The sequence below is a fragment of the Typopeltis vanoorti genome, chromosome 10 (genome assembly GCF_054136105.1).
Source record: "Typopeltis vanoorti isolate ZY-2024b chromosome 10, IOZ_Tvanoo_1.0, whole genome shotgun sequence".
Classification (NCBI taxonomy): domain Eukaryota; kingdom Metazoa; phylum Arthropoda; class Arachnida; order Uropygi; family Thelyphonidae; genus Typopeltis; species Typopeltis vanoorti.
Window position 1 is genome coordinate 79,379,801 of NC_143558.1, and position 22,327 is coordinate 79,402,127.

Below are 22,327 nucleotides of genomic sequence, written 5' to 3' on the forward strand. Positions count from 1 at the left end.
ATACAAGAAAAATGGCAACCAAGACATCATTGCTGGCTGATATCAATGTGTGTGGGATTTAGTACGATGTAGCGTGTGTTTAATGTAGTTATTGCTGAGAGTGAGAATGGAGAAAATATTTGTTGGAAATGCTTTGTAAGTAAGTGAGTCGTGTCAGAAGTGAAAGAATGAAGTAACTGATATTTGGCTTATAAGGCAGGATTGTCAAAGTTTTGTGGAGAATGTAGCAGAAACAATGAATGATAGTGCATTAAATACAAATGAGAGTTTGAAGGAAGTGGTTGAAAGTAATGTGGGTGATGAGATGCTAGCGCAGAATCAGTCTGCATTACCTGTGAAGGATTCCACATAATGCAGACTCCTTCATGGAAAAAAAAAAAAAAATGTGAGCTTGAGCAACTGGAGAAATGATTGATGTATGGTACAGAAGAACAGAGAATGAAAGAAAGAGGGAAAAGCATATAAGTATAAGAAATTACACATTAAATCCCCATACAATATAAATGTATTGTATGGGGATTTGATGATAAGAGGTATACTTAATGAGAAATTGATGAAAGCATGTTTTTCAGGTACAAAGATAAAGGATGTTAGTTAAGCTGTAAGTATGCTGATGAAAGAGGCGAACGAGTTAATTGTTTTGGCAGGCAGAAATTATTTGAAAGGTGAAAAATATGCAATGAGAGAAGATATGAAAGAGTTGTTGGTGGAAGCAAAAATTAAGAGTAAGAAAGTAAAGATTGTGAGTCTGCTGCCTCGGTATGATAGGACAGAACTGAGAAGAAGGGCTACTATTGTCAAAAGATGATTGTGCAGGAGCAATGGTGTGCAGTTTATTGCTGTATGGAGTGAATTTGATGGATGAAAGAACTTATATATGCCTAATGGACTACATTTAAATGGTTTTGGAGTTAGATTTTGGAGAAAGTGTTGTTTAGTGAGAGAGTGTAGTACCAAACCAGGGAAACTAGAGATATTAGGGAGAATGAAATCAGGCATGTGTCTAACCACCTCTGTGATACATGAGCATGTGTGCAGTAATGATTATGCAATGCCAAATGGGATTTCACTTTTCTAATTTGAATGTATTGGTAATAAAATTACACAAGAATAACTATGGGTACAAAGGGATGTTGAAATGCATATACACAAATGTGAGAGGTATCAAGAATAAAGGTGAGGAGTTTTTGGCATTGGTCAGCTCAGCTTGGCCAAAAATTATAGATATCAGTGAGACACCTGGTTGACTGAAAATTATATAGTTACAGGGATAGAATGTAAAGGATATTGTATTTTCAGGGAGGATAGAGGGGACAAGAGTGGGGCATTGCTGATGATTGCAGAAGAATTACAACAAAACATCGAAATTAGAAGTTAAAGAGGATTTTAGGTCTGGAGGAGATAGTTCATTTGAGGCTGTCTGGTGTGCAATAGAGGCAAATAGGACAAAATATGTTGTTGAGTGCTGCTATTGACCAGGGGGTTTCACAGGAAGATGTAGATTATAGATACCATGTATTGGCAGATTTAGCATAATGAGTGCAGGCCAAATAATCATTATGGGAGACTTTCACTATGGGGAACATTGATTGGAGGGATTAAAGGGGATATTGCAAAATGAAAGTTGAATTTATACAGTTGCTAAGGTATAATTACATGAAACATTATAGAAGGAACAAGGGGTTTGAGAGTGTTGGATCTAATAACAGCATCAGATGATATATTCATAAGGTAAACACTCTGCCTCCAGTTGCGAAGAGTGACCATGTGGTCTTGTTTTGGAAAGTTGCCAAACATGTAGAATTCTCTTTCAAGAAAGTTTATGTTCAACTATAAGGCTGGTGATTATGAGAGACTCGGGAGTCATCTCGGAACAGTGCCATGGTTTGAGAAGCTACAAGGAAAGAATGTCAGTAGTGCATGGCAAGTGGTCAGAGACTGCTTGAGAGTAGCAGTATCAGACTGCATACCCAAGGGCAGGAGGATAAACCAAGGAATTAAGTGGATGAGTAGAGATATAAGCGAGAGCTGAGCTGGAAAAAAAAAAGAAAACTTTATGGAGGAAATATAAAGAAAAAAGTGATCAGCATACTCATGAACAGTACATAGTGCAAGTAAGAAAGGTGATTAGTATGGTAAAAAAAAAAAGGCCAAATCAGGCTATGAGAGAGAAATAGCTAAATAGTCCAAAGTGTACTCAAAAGAGTATTTCGTTATTTTAATGACTTTAAATCTCGTTATTTCATTACAAGATTTTGTTACTTTAATGACTTTAAACTGTGCTCATGGTAGGAAGGTGACTGAACCAAAAGAAATGGTTGAGTTGCTAAGCAATCATTTTGCAAAAGTGTATCTCATCCAGGTGGAGATTTTAGAGTGTGCTGATGTTACAGAGACACATATCAACATTCAGGTAGATGAACAGGAAGTGTTCAGCATATTAAAAAAATATGAATGTAAGCACAGCAGTGGGACTGAATGGTATATCAGCCTATGTACTACATGAAGGTGCAAGAGAATTGGCATTGCCTCTGATGAAGTTATTCAATCTATAGTTCTGGCAGGATTCCAAGGGAGTGGAATGAGAGTAAGATAATACCATTGCATAAAGGTGGCTACAAGACAGGGGTAGCAAACTACAGACCAATTAATATATCAGGAGTGGTTGTTAAAGTATTAGAAAAGTTGGTGAAAGGTAAAATACAAGAGTGGGTGGATAGGGATGTCATCTCTATAGTGGGCATCATGGCTTTGTAAAGGGTTGTTCCTGTCTTAGTAACTTATTCACATTTTATAATAAAGTGAAAACAGAATTAGATGAAGGTAATGGTTACACCATGATACTGCTCGACTTTGTGAAGGCATTTGGCAGAATACCACTTAGAAAATTATTACACAGGCTGGAGCAAATGAGAATGGATATGAGGCTAGTAGCATGGATAGGGAAATGGCTGACAATTTGAATGTCACCAGACAGTAGTATATAGTGGAGTGGAATCTGAGAGAATGTTGGTAACTAGACCCATAAACTCCTTCATTTCAAAGGTACAGCAGTTAAAAACAGTGGTTTTTAACTGATGTTAAAAAGGCAGGCTGCTAGTTAGTGCACAGGTCCCAAATCTGTCAGTAACGAGTCAGGAGACTTCCCAATTAACTGGTGCATAATTCCGCTGCCATATACTTTGCCAGGTCATTCTTGGAGAGAAGGAGTCCGAATAGTGATATGTGGGGGGACACTGTCAAAACCACATCATGGCACAGAGGCTGGTTTCTCTCTGTATGAAAGTCATGTCCAAGAATGTCCACGGAAGCAATCTGCCCTCTACAAAATAATGAAGAGAGTCCTCAATAATCAACTTTTCCATTACTTTGAGGCCTGCAAATTAATAAACAACCACCAGTATGGATTCCGCCATTCAAGATTCACAGTTTATCTTCTAGCTTTCATCACCCACCACTGGACGTGCACCATGGAAAAGTTCAGAGAAGTTTGTGGTGTCGCTCTTGACATTTCCAAAGCTTTCGACTGTGTGGCAACGAGGTCTGCTAAACAAATGGCCATCCTTCAGTCTCCCTGTCATCCTCTGTAATTGGATAGCCAGCTTTCTGGTCATTCCCTGTGAGTCATGACAGATGGCTCCCTCTCTTTGAGCTTCATTACTCAAGCTCTGTCCTATCACCTACTCTCTTTCTCCTGTACATAAATGACATACCCACAATAACCACTAATCCCATTCACAGCTTTGCAGATGATAGTACTCTCCATTCCTACTCATTTGACAAACCATGCAGTACTCTGACATCCCGGGCTACAAGATCATCTACAATAGTACTTTAAACATTGATCTACACACTATCCTCCAATGGGACCAGGAAAACCTCGCTATGTTTAATGTTGTCAAAACACAGTCTTGCCTTTTCTCCTGCAAAAGAGATCCCAGCTCACCTATTCATACCCTCAGTAATATACAAATCACCAGACAAGATCATATCTCTTTGCTTGGATTAATGTTTGCCTCTAATCTTTCCTGGCATAAACACATCACATCAATAGCTTCCTCAGCATCCAAGAAACTTGACATTCTCTTTTGTTCAAGAGACTATTTTACACCCAACCAACTCTTCACTATATATAAATTCCAAATTTTTCCATGTTTAGATTATGATTTGTAGTTTTAATGGCACAAGAACAGCAAAGGTCATACTATGCCATATCAAAGGTTATAGCAGTACACAAGGTAAGGTAATCACCAACATCCATACCCACAATGGGGTTCGAACCCACTACTGATTGGTTGGAGAGCAGGTACACTAACCATTCAGCCAACCAGGCTGGCCCATGTTTAGAATACTGCTCACATATTTGGGGTGGTGCATCTAAAATTTCTCTTAAAATCCTTGAAACCGTCCATAGGTATGCAATTAGGCTTTTAGATGATCCTTCTCTTACAGACTCACTTCAGTCTCTATCTCACAGGTGCAGTGTTTCAGCACTGTCTGTTCTACAGGTATTTTCATGGTCACTGCTCCAGTGAATTGGTAAACATCATTCCTTCACTTTTTGTTGCACCTGTTAATACAAGAGCTGCAGCTGCCCAGCACCCCCTTTACTGTTCAACTGCAAACACACCAAACCTGCTTCTATTTATCCTCTTTTATTCCATCCACCTCTGTCCTCTGGAACAGCCTTCCTCAAGAAGTATTCTCAAATAACTACAACCTGCAACACTTAAAAAAAAACATCAATAAACTTCTATCTCAGTCCTCATCTGCACTCCCCCCCCCCCACACACACACATGGCACTGATGCACCTATAGGTCCCTCAACCTCTTGTGTATGGGATCAAGATATACGGTATGGTGAAAAAAAAAAAACAGTACTGAATTTTGACAGCCCCTTCAGTACATGTGCTATGAGATATGAAGGGTACAGGGGGAAAAACAACTTCAGGCCATTATTTGCCATTTGTTTTTTTAATTTTTAAGTACTATTTAAATTAATTATGCTTAATATACATGAATGTACCATATCTATTATTTTTTTATTTTGTTATGCTATGTTTACTTGCATTTTGACAACAAGGAAAATTTAATTACGTTTTTTTTGGAAGTCAAAATCGTGGACTGAAGTTGTTTTTCCCCTGCACCATTCATATGTCTTTTGCCTATATGCGCGTTTAGAGTTTATACCATTACATTTAGCTGTAGCAATGGTGTTGATGCTGGAAGAAAAGATGTTTATTGTTGAGCATTATTTTCTTTCATATGGAGTTGGTATAGTAAATGGTCTAAGCTTACAACATGTTTGTGAGCAGTTTGTTCATCATGATTAGCAATAGTGCCATCATTGCCTTAATCAAGATGTTGTGATGAGCCTATTTATCAGAACACTTCCCTGGGAGGCTAATTTCAAGTTTCACAGAATTCCTGTATACTCTTCATGTTCTCCTGATTTCACATCACTTGATTCCTTCATCTGGGGAATGTTAAAGGAATGGGTATTCCACTATGACACGCCTTCAGACCTTGTTGAAACAAAGGGATAAAATCACACAATATGTCCAGTAGATGTCCCAACCCTCGTTCTTTAAGATGACAGAGAACCTTCTCATGTGCTACGAAACCTGTCTTGAAAGACGAGGTGCCTATTTCGATCACTGTGTGTGTGTGTGTGTGTGTGTGTGTGTGTGTGTGTGTGTGTGTGTGTGTGTGTGTGTGTGTGTGTGTGTGTGAAGGAATCTATGTATAATATCTCATATCAAAAATACCAGTTTGGTTATTTTTGATTTTGATCACTAATACAGATAATATATCAATATGTAAGTGTCTGTGGTTTTTAGCAGTTTTGTAGACAGCTTCCAATATTGAGACCACATATTTTTGATTAAATAACAAGTTTAATAAAAACTAAACAAATATAAGTTTTGTAAGTCATCCGACTTACATCATCAGAGTATTAGCAAAATTTCTACAAAAAAAAAAGATTAGAAACAATTAATTAAGCCTTGATTTTTATCAGCAGCATTTGCAAAGCTTCCTTGAACTCTTGTAAGACAATTATGATCAGTATTATGATCAAACTTCTTGATGGCATGTGGTGGTTGTATGGGATGCCAAACCTGATTTATGATGTCTTCTTTTTTTATCAATGTCTTTTATGTGTTCAGAAGTGGGGATCTCCCCATCTAGCTTACAGAGTAAATGCCACAAGACAATGAATCACATAAACACCTGGTTTTTTCATGATATGATGTGGAGGTTTTAGTGGGTGTAGGAATCTGGAGATTTTATGCAATGGTAAAAAGCCACTTTAATGTTGTACTCATGGGGGCAACTTGGCTACTTTTTGTGTATCATTCTTGATGTAAGGTAGCATGATTATAAGTAAAGGAACTGTTGGAGGTGTATTAAGAATTTTGTTGATCTTCTTGGATACATAGCCATTGAGTGCGAGGTTATGCCTCGCACTCAATGGCTATGTAGCCTCATGTAGTGCAGTTCTTTGTTCTTGTTATCATGCCTATCTTTTGTAATGGATAATAGTGTGTAAAAATCTTATGTTTATGGTATGTTTTCTGTGTACTGAAAAGAACAATCTTTATTCTTCTTTGTTTATTTCGACAAGGATATCATGGAACAGTCCAGTTCAAGAGTGAATTTTATATTGGGATGTAAGCTGTTCAGATAGTCTTTGAAATGAATTAAGTTATCCATTGTTTCTGTCAAAATAATGAAAATATCATCAATGTAATGTAACCAAGTTTTTGGTTTCTTGTGATAGTTTTTAATGGCATTCGTTTAAAAATTTTCCATAGTTGGCCAAGGCTGGAGATGGGGAAACCCATATCAAGTCCTTCTTTTTGTTCTCAATATTTGTTCTGAAATATGAAAAAAAGCGTTTTCCTTACAGTGTTTGAATAGTCCTACTGTGTCTGATGGGGAAAGGTGTACAAGCTGATCCCCAGGTGCATTGGTGAAAAGACTGAATACATCTAAACTTGTCGTACCTCATGAACCTGGGACATGACATACGCGATTCTACAGAACATGACAGCAACAACTACCATGTTATCAACATGTATCAAGTAATTAAATTAATGTTTTTTTATTCTGGTGACTTATTTATACATACCAATTGTAAAGTTCTGATAACATCTAATATGTGTAATTATTTGTTTCTAGTTTTTTGTACAACTTTGGCTAATACCGCTGATGATGTAAGCCTGACAGCTTACGGAACTTGTAGAATTACATTTGTTTCGTTTTATTAAATTTGTTATTTATCAAAAAAATAAAACAAAACATGCGGGTCTCAATACTGGAAGCTGTCTATATAACAGATAAATAGATCTACAATTAGAGCTATTTACTAAAATTATTTTTTATATATATATATATATATTTCTGTAACACTTGATTATGTATTCAATACATGATTATCTCACTAGGATGTGGAAAGTAATTGGACATATGATTAAATTCCATATTTTTGAATATGTCCATTTTTTTATTATTAAAGAACACGTAAGTCCACAGTAATAACTTTTAATTAATAAATAAGGTACAGATATTTCATACTAAAACTAATAGTACATCTTCAGTGTTACAAACAGATAAGAATGGAATACAAGTAACGAACATTCGGTGGATCACCTATTAATGCATTGTTGTCGTGAGATAGGAAATGAAAGAAATTAATAAATAATTAATATTTAAGTTAATGGGTTTTTTAAATGATTACATAAAATAAAAGTCTCCCAGATCTTCGAGAGAGAGAGAGAGAGACAATCATTTTTCTATTTATCTATTTTTTTTATGTTCATATAGTTTTAAAATTCTCTGCTTAAGGTGCATTTCTTTTCTTCTCAAGAAATTAGCATTAAAATGCATCCGTGCTCTACGCACTAAGAAGAAAGAAGACAGAGGACCTCTGACTTGTAAAATATGCAAAAACAAAACATTTACAGCGCAGGCAACTTTAATGTATCATTATCGAAGCCATGCAGGTATATTTTTATTTTTTATTTTTAAATTATATTTTATTAAAGTAGGTTGTAGCACTTATCATTCATGTCTTTATTTATTCATAAAAAAAAAATAATAATAAGGACACTATCCTCTTAGAATGTCAAGGTACTAAATCCAGTTACTGAGATTAATTGGTCCTTTTGGCATTGGTAATTGTATTGGCAATAGTGAGAGACACCTCCAGTTATGTTATCTAAATGAATTACATAACTGGATAGATACCATAATCTCATGGTATCTATGGTATGGTAATTGTATTGGCAATAGTGAGAGACACCTCCAGTTATGTTATCTAAATGAATTACATAGCTGGATAGATACCATAATCTCATGGTATCTATGGTATGCAATATCCATAAGAACATGATTGACTATGTCCTAATTTAATAGTAAATGGGCAAGTTCTGAACACTAGGATGCACTGAGGTGCAGAGATAGCATCACTAGCATATTAAGCAGACACTTTAATCAATTGAAACATAAAAAATGAATTCCATGGTTTACCACTCCCAGAATTTACCAGGATGGTTGCTCAGATGTTATGCAAGAGCTAACATACATAATCTTGTGTGTAGAGGCTTAAGTGCCGTGAGGACATCATGTTGGAGGCTTAATGGATTTTTTACAACACTCAAAAAGAATTAAAATAGAATTTAATACTTCCTATATTTCGTCCTAGTCACTAGGACATCTACGGGGATTACAAAACCAATTAATGTAACATGCACACACAAATCTTACATTACTAAGCCCAACCACGTGGGTGATACTAAAGTCCTATCTAGGTGGAGCGCCCTCTAAGGGCGGTAGTAGGTGGCCTGGAATGTAAGGTGGGACCTCTGGTGATGAGTGTTTCCCAAATCTTCGGAAGCTTAATGCAACCGTATTTATTAAGATACCAACGGTTGGTTTCTGAGAGCTGCTGCTGCTTCTAAGAAAAGTCTCTCTTTCTTGAATTTGCGGCAGTGGAGCATGGTGGTTTTCTTCCATGATACTCTGTGGGTGGTGTCCAAAACATGGTCAGCCAAGCCTGAATGGCCATAGTTGTGTTTACTTGGCTGACCATGTTTTGGATACCACCCACAGAGTATCATGGAAGAAAACCACCATGCTCCACCACCGCAAATTCAAGAAAGAGAGACTTTTCTTAGAAGCAGCAGCAGCTCTCAGAAACCAACCGTTGGTATCTTAATAAATACGGTTGCATTAAGCTTCCGAAGATTTGGGAAACACTCATCACCAGAGGTCCCACCTTACATTCCAGGTCACCTACTACTGCCCTTTAGAGGGCGCTCCACCTAGATAGAACTTTAGTGTCACCCACGTGGTTGGGCTTAGTATTGTAAGATTTGTGTGTGCATGTTACATTAATTGGTTTTGTAATCCCCGTAGATGGCCTAGTGACTAGGACTAAATATAGGAAGTATTAAATTCTATTTTAATTCTTTTTGAGTGTTGTAAAAAAAAAATCCATTAAGCCTCCAACATGATACATAATCTTGACAGATCGTTTCAAGAAGACAATGCATTTGAATGAAACTAGAGGGAACTCTAGTTTCATTCAAATACTACATTGCCTCATTGAGCAGTGCAAAAAATTGCTAAAAGAAAGAAGAGAATGCAGGAAGAGACTGTAGCATCGTCCAAATAATGAGAATAAACTAAGGGGAATTATTAAACAGATAAAACACAATTGAAAATGGATAAAAGTTTCTGGTTTAATAGCATAATAGAAAAAGCAGAGAATATGGCTGGAGACAATGATCACAGAAGTCTATATGAAGTTATTAATAAATTATGTAGAAAGAGAGAGAGAATAGAGCACAAAGTCATTAAAAGAAAAAAAAATTCAGTTGAAGGGCAAGATGACAGAGCATTTTGATAATCTTTTTGTAATAATTTGTTTATTTAATATTTAGTTTTCGGTTGTTGTTACTGTTGTCTTTGTCTGTTGACTGCGCCTTTGTATTGTTTTCTTCTTTTCTTTAGCTATGTTTACTTCAAAATTTTCCCTTCTATTATATCTATACTATAGCTTGTGCTCCTTACGCAGTTACCTTCCGTTTAATACACTTTATCTTATTCTAATCCGATTAACTTAGTCCCCCACTTGTAATCCTTTATACTTCCTACAAGTGTTTGCGCTGTTAGTGAAAAGGCTTCTGAAATAGGCAATTCACGGTTACAGTTTACTATCTCCCACACTGTGTGATTCAGGAAAAATTTATATTATTTATCGACTGCGCCATCCTGAATTAATTGTAAAGCATGAGAGGATTAGTTATTACACAAATAGGATAGATCACTTTCAAAAATAAACCTCAACTATTCAGTCGTGGTAATTGCTCTAATTTAGATACACAGGTTCGATCATTTTTGTGAGACAGTGCATTGGTCAAAGATCAGGAGATAATTTCTAAACAAGCAAAACATGTTTATTTTACCTTAAGCAACTTTACAGTATAATACACAATTGAACAATTTCTCTCTAATGCCTATCTCGAGCTCAAATCATAACCTTTGCAATTAGACCTGCTATTCACAATACTTAAATAACTTGTTTACAAATCTAGGCAATTACTGGCTGTTACAAATGATATCGTTGGCTAAACATTCTTTCTTAATATATATATATACTAGCTAACACTCAGCCTCAATTATCTCTTATAGTGACTATAAAATTAAATTAACAGATCTACATTCAGTGGAAATACAGTGTAATTCTTATGTATTACCCCTAACATTTGTACAGTAGAATCTACTCACAAATTAGCAGTATCATATATAGTCCTACCAGCTTTGAAGATTTTGGGTGGTTCTGTTGACTGCTTCCTTCTGGCCTTCACTAAACGGTTCTTGCCAGTCATCCTTCCATAGAGTTCTTTCCTGGGAATCGTAGCATTGCTCTTTGTCGGTACTGGATATACTGTAGGCGCCATGTATCAGGTTGCATGTGGAACGTTCCATTACTGGAAATGCACATCTCTGGAGAATAAACTTCCTCTCCTGGTTTCCCTGTACCTGGGGGGGGGGGGTCAGCTCCAGCAAAATCTCGGGAGTCCGAGTGGGCCAACAAGCTGCAGCAAGAGGAAAAACTAAGAGCTCCTTCTGAGGTTCTCAAGACCTCTTTTATACAATCTGAAGTTCTTTTTTTTTTTTAGGATTGGAGATCCCCAGATCTTCTGTAAATATACTGACATCACTCTCCTTGACCTTCAGTTTTGGCAGCAAAATCTCCATATCTGAGTAACCTTCAGCAGCTTTGTTCACTCTCAGGTCGCCAACATAATGCTGTCTAATCCTCTTAACTTTAGTCACAAATAAAAAAAAAAACTTTATAACATTCAGTTAACTTTTACAATCTTGCATTAGAATTTAACATTAAATCAACGTTATGTACAATTGGAACCTTTACAATATTGTATAACTCATGTACAATTCTATGTCATTCTTTTAGTCAGCTACCTTTCCATGTTAATAATCAGTATTTAACTATCAAAATATATATACAAACTTTGTTCTTTTAAATGAATAATAACTTCTGTAAAATCGATGTCAGAGAATTTTAACAAAATTTCACCGCATCGGATTTTACATTTTAAACAGTATTCAGTCATGATTCAGTTGTCCTTGGTGAACAGGTTATACTTCCCTATTTGATATTATTATTATTGTTTTGTGTGACTTCCAAAGACTCGTCATAGGAGGGCACACAAACCTCCTGCTACACACACAATGGTGCTAACCTCTATCAACACACAATGCCATCTGCTGTCCTCCAGTAGTATTTTATGTCTGTAAATTGTAAAATCTCTTCCCAATTTGACTGTACTCATGAGAAAAACCTTGATACCTTCATATGAAATTGTCTAATTCACCTTTTATTGAAAACGCCTGCATAAAGATGCCTCTCATCCTGACAAGAATCAAACTCAGATCTTTTCCAGTCAAAGTGTGCAATGTCTTCCAATTGTGCTAAGGAGGCACTTAGTCCATTACTCCATCTGAGGTTAGATTGGCTGTAAATAAATTCAAAAACTTCATAAATCACCAGGATGTGGTGAAAAATACAGTGCTTAGCTGACTGAGATTCTGAATATTTCCTATCAAATTGGTCAAGATCCCAGCGACTTCAGAAGTATAATAGTGACCATTTTTAAGACAGCAGATTGTACAGTGAATGAGAATCATAAGGGAGTTAGCTTATTTTATGTCTCCCACCCACGAAAGATTTTTGTAAACCTCTAGTGCATCTCTATGTGGGCAGGCTAAGAAATTTTATATATTTTATTTATTTATTTATTTATTTATTTTATTTTTTACATAGTCTAGTAAACCTGCCTTAGAGACCAAAGATGGAACTTTTTCAAGCCATTTCAAGTCTCCAGTAAGCATAGTAGTGGTTTCACACCAGACAATGAAATTTATCTCCTATCTAAATATCCATGCCCATGACAGGATTTTAGCCCATAGCCTCTAGGTTGGAGAACAGATATGCTAATCACTCTATCCAGCCAGGCCAGCAAAGCTTATTATCTATTCCAGGTAAGTCCTTGTATTGTCATAAGGATAAAGGATGTAGTTGACATCCTTTATCCTTATGACAATACAGAGGATAAAGGATGTAGTTGACAAGAGCAATGTAAAGATGAAGAAAGCTACTTATACCAAATATTTTCACTGAGACAGATCCTTGAACTGTTCAGAATTTCAGAAATCTATGGTTACATGTTTTGTTCACTGTTGATAATCAAAATCTTTGGAGGATTGTAAGAGCTTATGGAATATCTGACAAGCTTCATTAGCATTATGACTGCTATATGATAATAGTGAGGTTTGTGCTAAAGTTGATAAAGCATATAGTGAATGGTTTAAATTAACTGGAGTAAGATGGGATGTGTCCTTCATCTTTTCTGTTTAGTCTTGTAATTGGTTTTGTAAACTGAACAAGACTGCTAGGGAAGGACCAGAAGAAGACTAAAGTGGTCTAAGAATCTTATCTGATCTATTATGCTGGTGATTTGGCCTTATTCACAAATGTGGGAGAAATGAACTCCTTTATTGCTGCAGTTCATGGTGCTAGGGTGTAGGTAGGTACCTATCTACCTACCTACCTACCATCTGGCGTTACAGCCCATTGTGAGCCTTAGCCTCCTGTACAACTTGGCTCCACACTCTTCTATCCTTGACTAATCTTTCCCAGCCTTTCATTTTCATAGTAGTCAAGTCTTGGATTACGTTGTCAATCCATCTGCTTATTTCATAATATCCTTATATCCTTTTTTCCATTCCAGGTCGATTGCCATTGAGTACTATTCCGAGGTTTCATTTGTATTGGTTTTGTTGCATAAAAGTTTTTTATGTGATTAGGTTGCTAGCCCAATGCACAACTCTCCTCCTTTATCCAGGCTTGGGACTGGCTGAAGGGATCACTACTCAGAGTAACCAACTTCAGGCAGCGTTTGGAGTCAACTAGGTTTGAATATCAATATTAAGAAAACACAGGTAATGAAAACAAGTGATATAGATGAGTCTTCTGTCTTTTTCAAAAGATATTCTATATGACACGTCTCTTACTTGTTATGATAGCTGTGAAACTGATATTGATGGTGAGGAATGAAGTGGATAGAAGATTAAAAATGGCTTCAGTGTTCAGAAAGTTTGGAAAGATGGTGGAATAGTAAAAGCAAAATTCAAAATAATCTCTCTCTCTCTCTTGCATTATGGAACCAAGGGGATCTGATAATCAGAAATCTGATGGTTTTGATCAATGGTGTTTTAAGGAGTATTTTGTGAATAACGAGGAGATATCGAGAAGTGGTGAGCAACCTCTAGTACAATCCTGTATCAGGAAAGGCTGTGATTGTTCAGCCATGTTGTCAGTATACAGGACATTCACTTGGTCAACAAGATTATGTTAAATGGGCTGATGGCATCAGGAAAAGGGTAGGCCCCTGAATGAGATGGATTGACCATCTCAAACAATAACTTAATAGAATTGACTTATAGTAGCATGAAGCAGTAATGGATGTTCAGGATAGACACATCTGATGTAGGAAGCTCTTCAGTCTTCTCTAACTGTTGGTTGGTTGCTTGAGGAACTTTTATATATTACACTTCATTTCCACCCTATATAATTTGAACACTAATAAGAGAAAAGCATATTTTTAACTAACATTTAGACATTAGACATTTATGTTACTACACATAAAACTTTGAAGCAGTATATATTTGATATACAATTTACTTTAAGATTCTTTATGCTCTATATAATTTTAATGCATACTGTGCATGTATTAATGTTGATGTTTTTCCACTTATACTATAAATTAAAGATGCCAAGAAATTATTCTTGGTTAATCCTTTATCCAAGTATAAACAAACAAAGCTAGCGCGTGAAGTAACTTCATGACTGGACAACTTATATATAACGACTAATGACTTCACATCACTTGTATTTATCCTTAAAGCACATATCCTTACAGACATGTATAATGCTATGTATTATGGGAAGGGTCACTATCCAGAGGCAAGTGATGTGAGGCCATTAGCCTCTATATATGAATTGCCCAGACATGAAGTTACTTCATGTGCAAACTTTGTTTGCTTACACTTGGATTATTAAGCCTAGAATATAATTTCTTGGCATGTTTAATTTATAGTATAAACAAGTGGAAAAACTTTCAGCATTTTGGCTACTTGTATATAGAAATATGACTTATACATTACTTCAACCTTTGTATCACTTCTTGATCTGGCTCCCACTGATGAGACTGCAGTAAGGGTCAAAACCAGTCTGGGTAATGACCTTCCCATAATGCATAACATTATACATGTTCATAAGGATATGTGCTTTGCATTATGGGATACTAATGCATTACTTCAACTGCTTTACTTATGCATTACTTCAACCTTGGTATCTTCTTGGTCTGGCTCCCACTGATGAGACCTCAGTAAAGGTCGAAATCAGTCTGGGTAATGGCCTTCCCATAATGCATAGCATTATACATGTCCATAGGGATATGTGCTTTGCATTATGGGATATTAAGGCAAGCTGCCCAATCGTGAAGTTACTTCACGTGCAAACTTTTTTTGCTTACACTTGGATTAAGGATTAAACCAAGAATATAATTCCTTGGCATCTTTAATTTATGTATTGATGTTATTTTAATAACATTTCTGTTCCTGGTCATAATGCACCTATAGTTCCACCATGCTAGAGATTACTACTAGCTAATGTTTAGTATCTGTTCACATGTAAATATTACTGTGCTGAAGTGAAGTATCTTTCTTACAAAAGAATCAGTTACTCCATCACTGAAATGAAATCTCGCTTTCCACTGAAGTTAAATGTTTAATTACAGTGCTAATTTACAGTGGCTAAGATAAATTTCAGTATCTCTTCTAACAAGTGGAAAATTATGCTTTGTGATGTATTGATTGACTTGTGTCTCCATTATTGATCATGTAGATGTCAACTTTTTTGTACATTGTCAGCTAGAAACACAAAATGTTTAGATGGAGATGGATTCTGTGAGGAGATAGTTCTCTATTTTATTACAGAAAAGTAAATAATGTAATTGTGCATTTGAATTCAGTGTTTTAATTTTGTGTATGCATGTGCTTGCACACATTCAGTCTTTAGCAACCATGGAATGTGGTATGGGTTTCCAGCATCTGTAATGTTGTATGTGGCTTTTTATGTACAGATTGAAAAAGTCTTCTTCGCTTTTAACATGCTTGCTTAATATTTTGTAAATATGCAGTAATTCATCTATTATTGGAAAATGAAATATGTGAGCACCTTATTGGCTGATTCAGAAGTCACTAGTTCTGCAGCTGGATACTGCTTTTAAACTAAAGGTGATTACTTCATTTCAAATGAAGGCAGCAAGGTTCTCCCTCATAAAGGAAACTCATTAAGAATTACAGCCTGATACAATGACTTTATTGTTCATCATCATCAAATTCCTGCCATGTACCCTCAAGGGGTGTCCAGGATATGATAGTACTACATGAAAAATTTACATCATTACTAACTTCCTATCTACAATTTTCCTCCAAATCAGTCTGTCAAGACTCCAACATTACCAGATCTTATATTTCTATCGTCTAAGACACTTAGACGATAGAAATTCTTCTTTTCATCTACTCCTGCTGCCTTTCCACATTTCAAGCCTTTGATGGCTTTTTCTACTTCAAGTATGGATATGTATTCCTGACTGCATGCCTTAGTCAGTGTTTTTTATCACTGTGCTGCCATCACTGCTTGTTTCATTTAGCAAATTTTCAAAGTAATTACTCCATACTTAAAGGATATCTTTTTCTCCCGTTTTCATGTCACCTTTATCATCTCTAACTCCTTTTACAGCACTCTTTCCTCCATTCCTAAGCTTCTTCAACAACCTCCAGAATATTTTACCACCTTCTTGATATTTATTTTCTATGTTCTTGCCAAAGTCCTCCCATGACTTGTTTAGCTAGTTTTACACACTGTTTAGCTTTCTTACATTTGTCTCTGTATTCTCTAAGAGCACAAGCTGACTTATTTGCCAGGAACTTTTGATATGCTTTCTTCTTTTCCTTCACTGCCTCTTTAACTTCCTGTGTCCACCATGGAGTTCTAATTTTTCTATCCTTGCAGACAACTTCACCTCATGCCTCTCTAGCTGAATCAATCAGGGTTTTCTTCAAGGTTTGCCACTGAATCTCCAAGGTTTGATTCCTGTTCTCAAACTCTTTCATTTTTTCTTCAATAATCTTTGTGTATTTTAGGCTACAGTTCACATCTGAGAGATGCTCAACTTTTATTCACTTTAAAACTTTCTTACATGTCATTCTTTTCAATATGAAAAGTATCCTGCTCAAGACTAAATAGTGATCACTTCCAATTTCAAATCCTCTGTACACTCTGGTGTCCTGCACCAGGGAGAAAACATCACTATCAACAATAACATAGTCAATGAGACGTTTCTTATTCCTTGCGCCTTCTCTCCATGTGAATTTGTGCACATTTTTATGTTGGAACATGGTGTTAGTAATAACCAGTCCATGTCCTGAGCAGAAATCCAACAGATATTTGCCATTATTATTAGCTTTGCTCTTTTCTCCAAAATTTCCTAAAACATTTTTGTATGTCTCACAATCACTTCCTACTCTGCTATTTAGATCCCCAACAAGGACCAACTTTTCCTTTTTCATTGTGTCAGTAGTCTCTAGAGCCTCAAAAAATTCTGTGGGACCATAGACACAAATAAGTCTTATTGTCCAGTTCCCCATTCTCATATTTGCCCACATTACTCTACTTGAGACTGACTGCCATTCAAGAAGATGAGCCTCGTATTTTGTATTGAATACTATGGCTACTCCTTCTTTTCCTTGATTGTCATTTCCTGAATATAACATTTTGTATGTATTGCTCAGAAAGATTTCACCAGTTTTTTATCTTTTTTGTTTCAGTCACCCCTATTATGTCGATCTGGTACTTGTCTAATTCCTCCGCTAGCTCCATTTCTTTGCCATTCAGGCTTCTTATGTTGATAGTACCAATCTTTAACTCTGATGATGTTGAGTTGGGGTGTGTTTTCAGATTTGTTTCAGTAGCTGACTTTTCGCTGTTCGTCCTGGTTCCCTGGCGAAAACAACGGGGGCTTTGTTTTCTTTAATAAAAAAAGGTGGCAAACCTTTTGGCAACTCCTATAGGTAAAGATGACCTTGCTACTGCTTCTCTGGGCCTGGCTCCCACTGAAGAGACCTCAGTAAAGGTCGAAACTAGTCTGGGTAAATCCCATAATCCCATAATGCAAAACACAAGGAGATGTGTTTTGCATTATGGGAGATACTGGGATAGGAGTGTTGATAACTTGCTCCACCTTTGCAACAAGTTGCCTGGTGTTGTACTACTTACCCAGGTAAGATAGTACAACACTATATTCAGTCCTGAAAATATTTTTAGGTGCAAACTTTGTTTGCTCTCACTGGGATAAAAAATTAAACTAAATTTATTATAATCTTATATGTTGTCTTCTCGACTACCTTAAGTTTCCATTTCTATATACTTGCCAGTTAACTCATATCATCCAACTAGTGAGAAGTTAGGTGGCATCAAAATTCTTGCCAGCTTCTTTAGATTAGTTAGTAACAACAGTGCCCTTGGGATGAAAAGACATAGTTTGAATACCATCTAGGATGTAAAGAATCTTTATAAGGGCTTTTCTGGCAAAGGTGAGTTAGCCAGTCTCATATGGAGGTTACAAAGCTTTTCGTCCCAGAAATTATTCTACATATTCTCCCACGAAGTATTATACACTTGTTACAATGTTAATACATCATTTGCAATCCTCAGCTGCAGATATGATTTCACCTGTGGTAAATTTTGTTCCTTTAAATCTGGTATAGGAAATAGTCAAATGAGGCTAGGTCTGACGAATAGGGTGAGTGAAGCAGACATTGAAAGTTAAAGTTGTGTGTTGTCTGTTGAGTTTCATGAGAAGTATGAGCAGGTGTGTTGTCCTGCAAAAGCAACATGCCTCTTCTCAGTTTCCCACAGCATTCAGTACTTCCTTCAATCTCTTCAGAGCTGTTGAATAAACTGCTGCTGTAACAGTTTAACCTTTTTTGAAGTACTTGGAAAGGATTACACCATCAGCCAATAAATTTGCACCTGATATTTGACAGCACACATTCTCTCTTTTTGTCGGCATTCAAACATTTGGGGACCTGCTGAGAGCTTCTGCATATCCAGATGTTGGTGAATAATGATCCCAACTCATTCTCTGGATCTCCCCAGTCTTTGCAATGTTTTTAGCTGGTATTTGTCTATCATCAAGGAACATGGCATGCACTGCATCGATGTTTTCAGGTGTGACTGCCGTGGAAGGTCTTCCTGACCTGGGTGGCACCTGTTGTCTCAGGATGCACAATTTTAAACTTGGCCACACGTCTGGCAACTGTTGGATATGCCGGGGCACAGTCCCCTAAAGTTTGATGAATCTCAATTGTGGACTTTTCTTGCAGCACAAAAAAGTTGATGACAGCCTGCACCTCTATGTCTTCGAATTTTTTCAAAACCTCTGACATGTCTTCTTATATATCCTAAAAGAAAAAAAAATCATTACAATCTGATGAAACATGGGGGTTAAAAGATTTTAAGATATCCATGTTGGAGGGTTAATGGAATATTATTAGCACTGAGAAAGGATTAAAATCAATTTTAATACTTCCAATATTTCGTCTCCGTCACAGAGACATCATCAGGAATTACAAAAAAAAACTTTCACAACAACACACACATAAATATAATACAATAGTGAGTGAAACTAAAGTCCTATCTAGGTAGTGCACCCTCTATGGGCATTTGCAGATGGCCTAGGATGTAAAGAGGGGTCTCGGATAATTAATGTTTCACCCAAATTTTGGGAAGTTTAATGCAAATGTATTTGTTTAAATTCAGTTGATTCCTGAGTGCAGATGCAGATTCAAAGAATAGCCTTTTTTTTTTTTAAATTTACTATGGTGGAGCATGGTGGTTTTTTCCAGGAGATCCTGTGGGTAGTATCCAAAACATGGTCTGCAAGGCCGGATTGACCATAATCGTGATTGCAGATGTATGACTTGTGTTCTTCTAATCGGATTGTTGCTAATCTGCCTGTCTGTCCGAAATAAGCCAGTTTACAGGTACAAGGTACTCTATACACTCCAGGCACTGAGAGAGGAGGGAGCTGGTCTTCGGTGGAATGGTAGGTAGCAAGTTTATGGCGGGGCTTAAAAGCTATATGGAGGTTGTACTTTTTAATGATCTGGCTATTTTTTCTGATGTACCATGGATGTAAGGTATGGTGATGGCATTTCTGAAGAGATGGTTGGGGAATGGGGAAGGACTTGATTATTATTTTTTTAATTCTGTAGTCACTGTAGCCATTGGAAAGGAAGGTGTTGTGTATGTGTTTGAGTTCAGTTGAAAGGACAGTTTCACTGGAACAAATATTGTGGGCTCTATTGGTAAGAGTTTTAATAATGCCATATTGCTGAGAGGGGTGGTGGTGGGAGAGCTTGTGAATGTATCTGCCTGTATGAGTAGGTTTTCTATATACAGAGAAAGAAAGGTTACCATTAGGAAGGCGTGTTACTAAGGTGTCTAGGAAGGGTAAACAATTGTTATTTTCCTTTTCCATCATAAACTAGATTCTTGGATGTAGACTATTGAGGTGACTGAGGAAGGAATCTAATGTGTCTGGGCCATGAGGCCAAATAGAGAACACATCTACATATCTTAGCCAGGTAGAAGAAGTCTAAACATCCTCTCCACTGGGAGAGGATGTTTATAGGGGAAGAGCCTATGGCTTGTTTCTCAAAATTTTCCATGTAAAAATTGGCAAAGGGGGGGGGGTGAACCCATGGCAGTTCCCCCTGTCTGTTTGTAGATTTTGTTCTTCCAAGAAAAATAACCAGAGTAGATGCCAAAGGAAAAGAGTTCTAAGATATGAGAAGGAAAAATGTTTTTTAAGAGTGTGAAGGTCTCAATTAGGGGAATATTGGTAAACAATAAACAATGAGATGATGTCAAAGCTGACCAATATGTCTGTATTATTGAAAGTAAGATTTTCAATTAAGTTTTTAAAATGGGTAAAGTTTTTTTTACATGAGATGTAGTAAGACCAGTGAGGGGGGGGGGTCAAAGAGTTAGCTAGCTGCTTTGACAATTTGTAGCAATGAGCATTGGTGGCATCTACTATAGGTCTTAGGGGGAGAATTAGGTTTGTGGATTTTTGATAAACTGTATATGCAGGGGAGATGAGAACAGAATGGTTTGAGTTTTTTTGTAATGTCAGGAGGCCAAGAGGACACTTTTTTAAGTAGGTTTTTTAATTTTTTAACTTGAGTTTTTGTGGGATCATGTTCAAGTGGTATGTAGGTAGCGCGATCACAAAGAATAATATTCATTTCCCCATTTTATTCTGAGGCATTAAGAATGACTGTGGCATTATCCTTATCAGGTCTGGTGATGACAAGACTTTTTTTTTTCCGTAATTTTCTGAGGGCAGAGAGTTGACTGGAAGATAAATTGATTTTTGGAGGTGACGACCGGGAGAGGATGTTAGCCATGTTAAGTCTGATGCTATTGGCTGTTTCTGGCGCTATGTGACAAATTCCGCATTCGATAACATCAAATGCGTAATTTTCTGAGGGCAGAAAATTATGGAAAGAAAAAAGTATTGTCATCACCAGAGCTGAAAAGATAATGCCACAGTTGTTCTTAATGCCTAAGAATATAATCGGAAAATGGATGTTATTCTCCATGATCATGCTACCTACATACCACTCGAACATGATCCCATAAAAACTCAAGTTAAAAAATTAAAAACCTACTATAAAAAGTGTTCTCTTGGCCTCCTGATATTACAAAAAAACTCAAACCATTCTGTTCTCCCCCCACCCCCCACCCCCGTATATACGGTTTACCAAAAATCCGCAAACCTAATTCTCCCCTAAGACCTATAGTAGATGCCACCAATGCTCCTCTACAAATTGTCAACTATTGCTAGCTAACTCTTTGACACCCCTCCCTCACTGGTCTTACCACATCTCATGTAAAAAAACTATATCCATTTTAAAAACTTAATTGAAAATCTTACTTTAAATAATACAGACATATTGGTCAGCTTTGACATCATTTCATTGTTTACCAATATTCCCTTAATTGACACCTTCACACTCTTAAAAAACGTTTTTCCTTCTCATATCTTAGAGCTCTTTTCCTTTGCCATCTACACTAGTTATTTTTCTTGGAAGAACAAAATCTACAAACAGATAGGGAGAACTGCCATAGGTTCCCCCCTCTCACCCCCTCCTTTAGTTTCACTCACTATTGTATTATATTTGTGTGTGTGTTGTTACGAAAGTTTTTTTGTAATCCTCGATGATGTCTCTGTGACAGAGACAAAATATTGTAAGTATTAAAATTGTTTTTAATCCTTTCTCAGTGCTGATAATATTCCATTAAACCTCCAAAATGAATTCTTCACAGCACTTAAGCCTCAACACACTGATTTTAAGATATGTTCTTTCTTGTGGTTATATCAGTTGCTTTAATATAATTTTTATTCTAGGTATTTATCAGAACTTTTCATCATAATGGTTACAAAATACCTTTATCATCAAAATACTAAATATTAGGATGATTGTTCAGTGTATTAAAGATCTTTTTTGGAAAAGACCTAGATTTGAATCTCATAAATGTAAAGAACCTTTATAAGGACACTACGTTTACTTTCAGAATTTTCTTTGTATTTTAAAGAAA

The 22,327-nt window shown here is 36.4% G+C and overlaps 1 protein-coding gene across 1 annotated transcript in view; it reads left to right on the forward strand.

Moving 5' to 3' along the window:
• Positions 1 to 22,327, forward strand: part of LOC150102533 (uncharacterized) — a 194,652-nt gene that overhangs the window by 138,424 nt on the left and 33,901 nt on the right. The window contains exon 7 of the mRNA XM_090399107.1: positions 7,871 to 8,006. Coding sequence (XP_090255233.1) covers positions 7,871 to 8,006 — 136 coding nt within the window. The remainder of the gene's footprint in view (positions 1 to 7,870; positions 8,007 to 22,327) is intronic.